Source organism: Zea mays, chromosome 2 (genome assembly GCF_902167145.1).
Source record: "Zea mays cultivar B73 chromosome 2, Zm-B73-REFERENCE-NAM-5.0, whole genome shotgun sequence".
NCBI classification, from domain to species: domain Eukaryota; kingdom Viridiplantae; phylum Streptophyta; class Magnoliopsida; order Poales; family Poaceae; genus Zea; species Zea mays.
In genome coordinates, this window is record NC_050097.1 from 62,313,408 (window position 1) to 62,324,982 (window position 11,575).

The window sequence follows — 11,575 nt, forward strand, 5'->3', positions numbered from 1 at the left end:
TGGAATGGAAATAGGTGTGAATCGATTATGAAATGGTGTTAGTGACGATTGAAAAGGAAGAAACGAGGAGCATATATTTTTCCTCAGAAGTCAGAACTCAATAGTATAAATGAAGAAGCGATTTATCACCTACCAAAATACAATTGTATCGTGTTTGGTAGAGATACGTAGAATCCGCTCCGAAGTTGGGAGCGGAACTCTGCCAAATTCCCGTGCCCCATTGGTTCAAGGAGTATTGGTACCGACCGTGTCTAGTTTGGGACACATCCCAGCTGCCTCCGCAGAAATTCGACCGAAGCAGCTCAATTCTCATGTAGATCCCTAAATTCCAATGTTTCTAAGATGGTGCTCATGCTTTGAACAGCGAACAAAGAGGTGTAGTAAACACGTTGTCCTTCAATGTCCATGGCTGAATCCTGTACGTAACCATAAAATGCGAGATCTATCATTAAACATTTTAGCCAAAACTCGCATATACACTTCATCTCCTTATTTACCAATGTACAATAACTATCAGTGACTGCGATCCAACAATTTACAGACGCACCCCGCATATGTCCGCATCTCCCCAAGTTCGCAGCATCTCTCTTTTGTTGGCATCCCCATGACACCGAAGCAATTAAGAGAACGCTGGGCCCAACAGACCTCGCATCATAAAGCTGAATTTTGCATAAGTATAGTGCAGGCAGTGATCATGTCTCACCCCCTCCCACATAGCCGATAGATTAGCTGTCACTGAGTGCAATCAGCTGGTCCACAACACCAGGGTCAGCAAGCGTGCTCGTGTCGCCGAGCTCATCTAGTTGCCTGGATGCGATTTTTCTTAAGATTCTTCGCATGATCTTCCCACTTCGTGTCTTAGGGAGCCCAGGTGCCCAATGGATCTTGTCAGGAGCAGCAAACGCACCAATCTACATGTGAAAAAATTACATCGATTGTCATTGAAAAAACATAGAAATTGCAGGACAGAGTGACATTGCCAATCAGGTCATTTGCCGTCTTAGAAAAAACATCTTCCAGAAATCCCATCACTGTAACTGTAAGCAAACTGTCTAAAGAGAGTACCTGACTGCGGACCGTCGTAACGAGGCTTTTCCGTAGATCATCGCTGTAGGGAACACCATCCACCAAAGTCACAAAAGCATATATTCCCTGGCCTTTAACCTACAAATGTAGTCAAATTTTAAGACCAGATTTGATTAAATAGGGGGATAACGAATGGAGCACTATTACACTAAAAGTCTAAAACCGAGGGAAAAAACATGTCCTGGACTATATACCTCATGATCAATACCAACAACAGCAGCCTCAGCACATTTTGGATGTGAAACCAGAGCAGACTCAACTTCCGCTGTCCCAATCCGGTGTCCACTAATTTTCAAAGGAAAAATGAAACACCCACATTTTGGCAGCCTTTTTAAACCATCTCATGAATCAAAATTAAGAAGGATGAATCAAATAAGTAGCTGGATTACCTAACATTGATAACATCATCAACTCTTCCAGTCAGCCAGTGGTAGCCATCTTTATCCCTGATAAGCACATCTAGAATGTTATACGATATAAACATGTAAAGCTGGGTGGCAAATTTACACGAGCTACCATATTTACTGTTGAATTAAATACTTGATGTGTACCTGCTGCAGCCATCGCCCGAGAAATAATATCCAGCAAATGGTTTGAAGTATGTCGTCTCATATCTCTCTTTATCTCCATACAGAGTCCGGAAAGCCCCAGGCCATGATTTCTTTATGCAAAGATATCCACTGCATTCTCCTTCCATTTCCCGACCTTTCTCGTCAACAATGACTGGCTGTGAATCAGGTGAAGTTATTACAGAAACAAGGAATCACAAATTTACATTTCATATAAATCAAGCAATGGCCTGTACCTGCACACCGAAGAAAGGAAACGTTGCTGATCCTGGCTTTTGAGGCCAAGCACCAGGTAAAGGAGTGATCTAATAAAACAAGAATAATTAAACTTCAATTTGATAGGTAATATGACTCACTTTAAAAAAAACTCTAAATTCTCCTTGAAAAATATGAAGACACTTACCATGAATCCCCCGGTTTCAGTCTGCCACCAAGTATCTGATATGGGGCATCGTGAGTCACCAATAACATCATACAACCACCTGAAATCCATAACGGAGCATTTAAGACATTTTCAGCACATACAAATTATAAGAGGTAGCAGTCATTACAAACCTCCATGCGGTGGGGTTGATTGGCTCACCCACACTTCCAAGTACTCGGAGAGACTTGCGAGAGTACCGAGCAACATACTGTAAATATACAATAGAAGATCAAGGTTACCCAAGAAGAATGGTTTAGCATGATATTAGCGAATGGTTTAGCATGATATTAGCGAACGTTGCCCATTAAAATTCAAATTATTTTGATCATATGACTAAATCATATGGACATCAACTAGTATTAGACAATTAGAGATGTCACTCTCAAAGGTATGCTTTCTACTATTAACAGTTCATGCAGGCTCCATAACAAACTTGTAAGTCAATAGAGATCAGCTGCAATCAATTTAGGAACAACAAATATTAACTTGTTTCCTTTTGATCTTATATCTTGGAACTGTATCATAAACATCAGAGCTGAATAGCACACCTGGCATTCTAGGATTATTAGTATCAAACAAACAGCAAGCAGTATTACCTCAGTACCATCACGCATAAGTGAGCGTATAAGTGTTGGTGCTGTATAAAATATTGTCACTCCATATTTATCAACAATGTCCCAACAGCGGCCAGGATCAGGGTAATTTGGGGCCTAAGAGTTGTGTCCAAGAAAATAGACTACAAATTAGATATAGAACAATTCCAAAATGACCCAAAAATACATAAGTCAATAGTACATCACTATAAATTTTTTTGCTGTTACCCCTTCGAAAACAAGAACTGTGGCTCCATTCAATAGTGGACCATATGTCACATAACTATGTCCAGTAATCCAGCCACAATCTGCAGTGCACCTGATTTAAGTGAAACAGAGAAACAATGATAAGAAAATGACAGCTACTAGAGATCCAGTGATTTCAGGTAAACATTTAGTCCACCAGAAGACACAATTCAGGCATATTACCAGTATATGTCTGTTGGTTTGTAGTCAAATGCATGCTTAAATGTTGTAGCAGAGTAGACCATATATCCCCCAGTTGTATGCAACACACCCTGTATGGTTCACAGTATGTTAGTATCTTTGCTAAAGAGGGGCATGAACAATATATGAGATTATGGCTATGAGAATAATGAGATTAAGAGTTTAAGACTACCTTTGGCTTTCCTGTGCTGCCACTTGTGTACAAAAGAAACAGTGGATCCTCTGCATCAACCCATTCCACATCGCATTTAGTTGGGAAATCAGGCACAACATCCTATTCATCATCGTTCATTCAGAAATAAATTGATTAGTGATACAGCTGATACAGAAGGGTTTGGAAGGTTATTTTATGAATCACAGAAGTTCTGCAGAGTCCGTGCACGCAGAAAGTATGTTGCAATTTTGATCTTGGCATACCTGCCACCAGACATCTCTTCCTGTTTTCCATCGAGTGTCTACTTTATTCAGAGCGGACTGATTTTCATATGTCAAGCAAATGCCTTCTCAGCAAAAGAAAATTTTAAAATTAGTTTTTCTTCGAACCAGATTAGTACGTACTCACTGAAAAAGTACATGATGTGAGATGATCAACAGTATGCTGGTGCTTTGGACTTATTTTAAGACATCAAAAGGTAGCCAGTCATGTTCCAAAAAAAGGAAGGAAAACGACCACCGAAGGCAAGAACTGTGACCAAAATGAAGGATGATTTTTGGTGGCAGGACAGGTGTAGATTAAGATTGCCCTTTTTGTCACAAAATACTTTATAAAAAAGTGGTACCAGAACGAAAATTGCAGATATGGTGCGAAAATAGAAGGCCACACAAAAATATCAGGAAGTCAAGGCAGGAAATCTTATAAATATCTAACTCCATAGGATATTTCCTGAGTGCAATTCCTGATATAATATAAGAGACTATGGTTAACATGGACATGGAACAAGGGTGGTAGAGGCAAAATGAAATTATATTGTAGCTCAGATTTGCAAACAGGCCACACATCTATACTCAGATGCTAGTGCATACCTACATCAACTCCATTCTTTGCACTTTGATCCAGAGATGCATCTACTATATCTTTGAGATGGATGATTTTCATCCCCCTTTTCACAGCATTGCAGGTAATAACAACCTTAGGCTTGCAATCAATGACTCGTTGGGCCAGTGCATCTGCTGAGAAGCCAGCAAACACAACCTGAACATATTCATCATCAAAATCAATCAAGTATACATATAATCATTAAGAACAATTGACATCCAAACATGGGGTTAACAATTACCGAGTGAACAGCACCAATGCGGGCACAAGCAAGCATTGCAATCGGCAGCTCCATCAACATTGGTAGGTAGATCACCACGGCATCACCTTTTCGTACGCCGACGCTTTTCAAGTAATTTGACAGCTATCAGAAAGCACAGCAGAACACATTAGACTGCCCAGGCTCTGCACACATTGCGTTCAAACTACATGCAGCTGTTTTTGGCATAAAAGAATGAATGTTTACCTGGCAAACCTTTTCCAGCAGTTCAGAGTAGGTGAGCTTCCCATCCTGACTGGGCTCATTCCCCTCCCAGTACATGGCGATCTTGTCCCCATTCCCTGCCTCCACATTGCGGTCCACTGCATTGTAGCATATGTTGGTCTTTCCCCCCTTAAACCACTGCAAATGCCAAACACCAGTAACCATCCAGATCCTGTATCCTTCCACCATTAGAAACAGTCATTGAAACTAAGGAATAACGTACTTCAATCATGATCGGCCCCTTGGTCACGTCAAGGTTCTCAGCGCAAACATTATCAGGGCTCCACTTCTGCTTCCAGTAGAACTCATCTGCGATTTCTGACCAGAAACCAGCTGGGTCGTCGATCGACTTTTGGTACATATCTCGGTACTGTTTACAATTATTGCAAAACCATGTAAATAAATTACTACCAATCACATCCATCCATCACGATAAGTCGAAAAGTAATCCACACGGATACTGAATGTTCGATTCAGATTATGGACCCTACGAGGTGAGATCCCACAAGCGTATGGACAACAACAGAGGCCAACAGGGCCACCGATCCCCAGTCCTGTCTGCATCATCTGACCCGGTGCCCGCAGTAACGAATCACGACCAGCCGCACATTCGGCGGCGCAAAGGCGCAGGCCGCCGAACGCGCGCCACCCATTTGCGCACGAATGTGGACAAATAGAAACGGAAGGCTGCGCGTGGCAGTAGTACGATCACCTGTTTCGTGGACGAGACGAGCGCCTGGGCGGCGAAGTCGGCGCTGGGGTGGACGAGGATGCCGGGGTCGTCAAGAGCCGGCAGTGGCTCGCCCAGCACGGCCATGCACGTCCTGCCATTCCGCGGCTTGGCGGCGGCCACCGCCGCCAGGCCCAGGTGATCGCTGGCGCCCATGGGAGCCTTCCGGCGCCGCAACAGAGACGAGGAGGCGAGATGGTGGGTCAGCGCGGGCAGTAGTGTCCGGATGATGGGGCGGGCGCACCCGCAGCGGCCGCAGCCGGTGGCGTATATATGCTGTGCCATGGTCTCTCGGCCCTGATGGCCTCTCCTCACCTCACCCTGCCCGCCTGCCGCTCTCGGCCGTGGCCGTGGGCCAATCCTCCTTTTGACTTTTGGTCGCTCGGCCGCCCGCCTTCTGGTGGAAGAGGGTGGAAGAGGCAAATCAAGCGGGCGTAAAAGCGAAGCCGAATTTGCCTTTCTGTTTCTGGTGGAACTGACGCGCGGAGCGCCCTGCTAAACTACTAGCAGTCTAGCACTACTACAGCTGCTATGCTAGGGCTCGCGCGGCCTGACACCTAGAGACCAGCGTCGCCGGCGACGGGAACGGAGATGAAGAGGTCCGCGTCCCCGGTTGCCCCGGTTTATACGTGCGCGACGAGGGTTCGAGGACTCGATCGGCGGACGGGGGTTGTGCTGTGTCTGTGGCTGGCCGGTTGCCCCGGTTTATACGTGCGCGATGAGGGTTCGAGGACTCGATCGGCGGACGGGGGTTGTGCTGTGTCTGTGGCTGGGATTTGGACGGTATTTGACTCGCCTACCTGGCGTGGCGGTGGCGGGCGGGCTCCGCCTGGCGGTTGTTTTTGGTCGCGAGCGCCTGCTCCGGTCGTCACTAGATTTGGCTATATGTGTTCGCGTCTCGAGGCCCCGTGAGCCGTAAGAAATGGTAAAAGAACTCCGCTTCAGTTCTCTGCTGCGGCCTGCCGGTACGACAAACCAATGCCCTGTTTGATCCATTTGACACAACGTCATGTTTAAAGAGTTTCTAAAGTTTAGTTCCAAAATTTTTGAACTTCTTAAGAATCTCTCAAACAGTTTCTAGAAAGTAACTTCTAAATTATCAAGAAATTGAATCCACACAAATTCTTATTTACGGCACAAATTCTTATTTTACGGTGTATAGATTTATTTTTTACTTAAGATCACAACTACGGCTGTGACCGGCCAAAGCTGGCTGGCAGGCTTGTACACCACCGAAGTCAGAACAGAACGTGATGTGTTTGGTTTAAGATCAAATTAGGATGATACGGGGACGACATCGTCCCCTCGATTTTTTTGGACCATGCCGCCACCAACAATTGATTCGGTGTTCACCTCGCTCTCACGTGACTCTCATCCAACCACGCACTATAGAAAATATGGCCGCCCACTTATATCCCTTCTTGTACGTCCAACCAAATATACCTTTAATCGCTTGGGCTTAGAGCCGCTCCGGCTGCTGCTGTCGCTATCCTAAGGCTCAATATACTTTAGAAACAATAGGAAACAACACATCAAGCAAGCCAACCGAACAACGTGTTTCAGAGGCTCCAACATGGAAAGTCGAGTGAGACGGTCGGTGGGCTCCCACTTTCGAGGGGCTTACCCTAGTGATATAGAAATATTTGAGTCAATATACTGTTGATTATCATATATTATTTACAATACTAGAAAATATGGCATCTGTTGAAAGTAACTTCTTAAAACTAAAATAACTAAAATTATTGATTAACTTTTTAAGGTCTACATCTAAAAAAAGTTTAATGGGCTAACAAATTTTATGTATTGAAATTTTTTTGTTAGATGATATTAGTATTGAATTTATTATTGATGATTTTGTGTCTAGAAATGTTAGAGGACAAGGTGATCTGTACAATATGTAATAATTTTACTTCTATTTTTTACCACTCAAGTTGTTTTACGATACATAGAATTATTTTAATTAGCTAATATATAGAATAATAAGAAAATAGTTCTTATGGTATATGGTCCTTCATTTATAATGTTGTTCTAGGTTCCTTAAAACTCAGCCTCCACCTCAGCTAACAGTGACCTCATGCTCGTTACATCTCTAAGACTATTAGGCCCGTGCCGGAAGAAAATGAGGCCCTGTACAAAACTATTGAATAAAAAACTCTTATTGCTAAATTATTTAAAAACAGAACTGTAAGTATTAAAATGTTGTAATGTAGTACATAGAAATAGAGTTTATGAAAAAATACCTATTTAACTCTTTATTGTATGAATTTTACTTGAACAACTTCATTCTCTTAGTGTTCCTTGAAATAAATTCTTCAATGATATGATCATATTCAATCATGTCCAATAATCCACTCTCAAGTGCTATTGTGGCTAAATCTGTAAGTCTTTATTATGTCATTGTAGAACGCAAATAGGACTTTAGAAAAGCTTCGCTCTGTTGATGCAACAGTCACAAGAATGGTCAATAAAACTCTATATGCAATACTTGCATTAGGAAAAGAATCATGTCGCTTTTCGTAACCAAATTCATATTTTCTAGATCGATTGGTCGAAGACATGATATCCGATAGTTAGATCTTCAAATACTAGACGTCTAGTAAATTAATAAACATGCACACAAAAGATAAAAAGAACAATTAAACTATTATAATTATTAAAGGATATATTAACAGAGGATTTTTTCTAGAAAATTACCTTGATGCTTAGTAATTCCGGATAACAAGCAGGGATCGGGATTTAGAATTCCGGACGCAAGGTACTGGCAGGCGACAGCCACAGAATCAGGATTCAGATTTTAGAATTCCGGACACAAGAAGTAAATGTCTTCAAGAGCAGCAAGGTGCTAGCAGCGGACAGGATTGGTTGAGGTGCTGGACTGCTGGGTGCAGGCATGCAGGGTGCCTGGCGGTGGAGGCAGGAGGCGAGAGTCTAAAACGTTGCAACAGTCAGTAGAAGAAAATTATCTATTTGCTTTACATAACCTGACTTCTATATTATATGAGCTATACATGTATAAATTTGGAGGCCCTTAAAAATTTGGGTGCCCTGTTCCAGTGTACCAGTTGAACTCCCTCCCGCACCGCCCCGAAGACTATCTCCAACAGCTTCTCTATCTCATCCTATATTTCAAACTTCACTCTGTAAACAGTGTCATTTTTTTGAAGTAAAGGTACTGTAGGAAGGTACTACAGTAATATTATTAAATCAAAAGAACTGAGTTTAGGGAGAAAGAGGAAAATTACAAAGAAAGGGAAGGAAGAGGGAGCCGAGGGGGGAAGAGTTACAGCCCTAAATTGAGTAACCAAGATGCAATATCTTCCTTAAGATTAGGCTTGACTCGATGGCATAATAAGGCAATTTCACTCCTAAACATAGCCTTGCACTCAGAAACTGAAGGGGGGATTTCGTTGAAAATCCAATTGTTTCTGCACCTCCAGATGCACCACGTCATGATGATAATAGTTTCTAACCTCCAAGGAATTTGCAAGCGTCTTCTAATTCTCATTAAGGTATGCAGAAGATCCGTAGAACACGGCAGGAGGAAGCCCAAAAGTAGCCAACATCTCCTAGCAAAGTTGCATCTAAAGAACAGATGAATAGGTGTTTCTTCAATCTGGAGTATATAGTTGTCGCAGGTGAAGGAGTCTAAAGGCATTGAACGTCGTCTGAGAAGGGAGCGGGTATTCAATCTATTTTTGAGTAATAACCAGAAGAATACTTTGTGTTTAGGTTGACATTTAGATTTCCATAACCAAGAGAAGAGAGGGAGCGACTGATGGGTGCCAATCAAGTGAGCATAGACCTTCTGAGAAGAAAACTGATTGGAAGAGGCACTGCATCGCCAAATATCATTGTGATCAAGCAACTGTAGATTACCAAGGGTGTCCTGAAGTGAGAGAAGCTGCTTGAACGCTTCAGCAGAAAGGGGAATGTGGAACAGTTCATTCGGGGAAGCCAGCCGAGCTTGACTAATGTTAATCTCCTTGACAAAGGCAAAAGACCAAAGCTCCGAGAATTTTTCAGATATTTGCTGCCCATTCCATCGATCATTCCAAATGAGAGTAGATTTACCATTTCCAATCTCCACTTGGGCAATTTCCTTAAAAGAATCCTGGATTTTGAGAATATCTTTCCACCAAAACGAGCCAACTGATTTAGCTGAGGGCAAAGAGTTGTTGTAATGAGTGTCCCAGATAATGTTAACCCATGGGATGTTGACTCTATTAAAGAATTTATGGAGGCATTTCATAAGGAGCACTTTATTCTGCCACTCAAGGTTGATGACTCCAAGTCCCCCCCTGGGTTTTTGGCCTGCAGACTGATTTCCAAGCAACTTGAGGAGGATTTTTTGCATTTATGTCTGCCCCTCTCCAGAGACAATGCCGTCGAAGTTTGTCAATCTGTTTGATCACAGTTTTTGGGAGCTTCAGGGTTCACATGTAATAGGTTGGAAGGGACAAAATACTGCGTTGACCATTTGTAATCTGCCAGCCTGAGATAGGAAAATAGAAGTTGAAGCTAGTCTTCTTTCAGTCTTCTGAATGAGAGGAATGAAAGCTTCCAAATTGGGTTTTTAAGCCCTAAAGGAAGCCCAAGATACGTGAAGGGCAAAGCCCCCGCCTTGCAGTGAAATGTATTTGCTAGCATTGTCATTTTCTGCTCTGAAACATTGATGGGATAAATATTAGATTTGTTATAATTCACATGGAGCCCTGTAGAGTCAGCAAATGAATTAAGCATCGTTTTAAGAAAGAAGAGTTGTCTAGGGCACGCTTCCAGAATCAGAATTGTATCATCTGCGTATTGGATAATCGGGAAGTCAGATCCACAGGAAAGCGGGATCGGGAGCTTGAGGATGCCACAATCCTTGGCCTTGTTAATAATTGACTGAAGCAGATCAGCAGCTAAGACAAAGAGAAGGGGGGACAGGGGATCCCCCTGCCGAACCCCACGCCTGCAATGAAAACATCTGCCCAGGACCCCATTCAAAAGAACTTGTGACGTACCAGAGCCAAGAATCAAAGAGATCCAGTGAAGCCATCTGTCTCCAAAGCCCTTATGCCTCAAAATATCAATGATAGCAGCATGCTCTAGTTTGTCAAAAGCCTTTTCAAAGTCCAATTTTAGGATAACCATTTCTTTACCCGATTTGTGAAAAATAGAGATGTATTCAGAGGCCCATGCTAGACATTCCTGAATTGTCCTTGCCTTAAGGAAGCCATATTGATTCTGGTGGACTAAATTAGTAATAACCAGCTGCAGTCTATTGGCAAGAAGCTTAGTCAGGATTTTCATGCTTGTGTTGAGGAGAGATATCGGTCTATAGTCCCCCACTGAAGTAGGCGAACAAAGCTTAGGGATGAGAGTCACATAAGAACCATTGATGCTTTCTAAGCAGATTGATCCCTCAAAAAAATTATCACAAAGCTCATAGAAGTCTGAAGCAATCACCGGCTAGCATTTTCTCACAAAATCCGTGTTAAAACCATCAGGGCCTGGGGACTTATTAGTAGGAAGATTTCTGATGATCTGGTCTATCTCACTGCGCGAGAATGGCAATTCCAGTGTTGACAAGTTATTAGCAGGTTGAATCAATTCATATAAGTTGAAAACCATAGATGTTGGCTGGGAGGTCCCTAATCAATTTTTGAAGGCTTGGAACAGAGCCTCTTCTTTGTCCTTATGAGAGAAAGCCACCATGCCATTATCACAAGACAGAGACAAGATACTATTGTGACGATGCTTGGAAGTGGCATTAGCATGAAATAATTTTGTACCAGCATCCCCCAACGTGGCCCATTTGATTTGACCTCTCTGCTTCCAGTAGGTACGCTGATTGGAAAGAAGACCCTGCAGGTGATGGACTAGAGCATTCTTAAAGTTCCATTCTTGAATTGTTAGATCTCTGCTTTCCTCAATAAAATCCATCAATTGAATGATCAATTCCGCCTTAACAATCAACTTAGCTAGATTGGGTAAAGATTTCTGCCACCCATGGATCACCTTTCTTGCTCTTTTAAATTTGGCCATAAGTCGTTTTGCAGGGTCAGGCTGGAATAAATCGTGCTCCCAAGAGGCTTGGAATCTGGAATGGAAGTCTTTAAGCTGAAGCCAATAGTTTTCAAATCTGAAAATGGGCGGTTTAGAAACGTTAGATTGAATGTTGACCACCCAAGGAACATGATCCGAGGTGCTCCTGGCCAGGG

General features: G+C 42.7%; 1 protein-coding gene across 1 annotated transcript; it reads right to left on the minus strand.

The window, feature by feature from the left end:
- Window positions 1–376: 376 nt before the first annotated feature.
- On the minus strand, window positions 377–6,128 carry LOC103646525 (acetyl-coenzyme A synthetase, chloroplastic/glyoxysomal). The gene is made up of 18 exons (XM_008671255.3): window positions 5,352–6,128; window positions 4,863–5,009; window positions 4,622–4,777; window positions 4,397–4,519; window positions 4,143–4,311; window positions 3,537–3,619; window positions 3,292–3,393; window positions 3,102–3,190; window positions 2,901–2,991; window positions 2,676–2,789; window positions 2,211–2,287; window positions 2,059–2,137; window positions 1,892–1,960; window positions 1,638–1,813; window positions 1,476–1,532; window positions 1,281–1,371; window positions 1,066–1,164; window positions 377–911 (listed from the first exon to the last, which is right to left on the minus strand). Exons 1-18 carry the CDS (start codon window positions 5,652–5,654, stop codon window positions 726–728), a joined length of 2,211 nt encoding a protein of 736 aa, XP_008669477.1. The 5' UTR covers window positions 5,655–6,128; the 3' UTR covers window positions 377–725.
- Window positions 6,129–11,575: the final 5,447 nt, after the last annotated feature.

What these genes read in the sequence shown, in the direction of transcription:
- LOC103646525 (XM_008671255.3), bottom strand. Translation starts at nt 5,654, where the DNA reads ATGGCACAGCATATATACGCCACCGGCTGCGGCCGCTGCGGGTGCGCC. An exon ending in AGGGGCCGATCATGATTGAA is followed by an intron (nt 4,778 to 4,862) that starts GTACGTTATTCC and finishes TGGCATTTGCAG; the next exon opens with TGGTTTAAGGGGGGAAAGAC. An exon ending in GAAGAGATGTCTGGTGGCAG is followed by an intron (nt 3,394 to 3,536) that starts GTATGCCAAGAT and finishes GATGATGAATAG; the next exon opens with GATGTTGTGCCTGATTTCCC.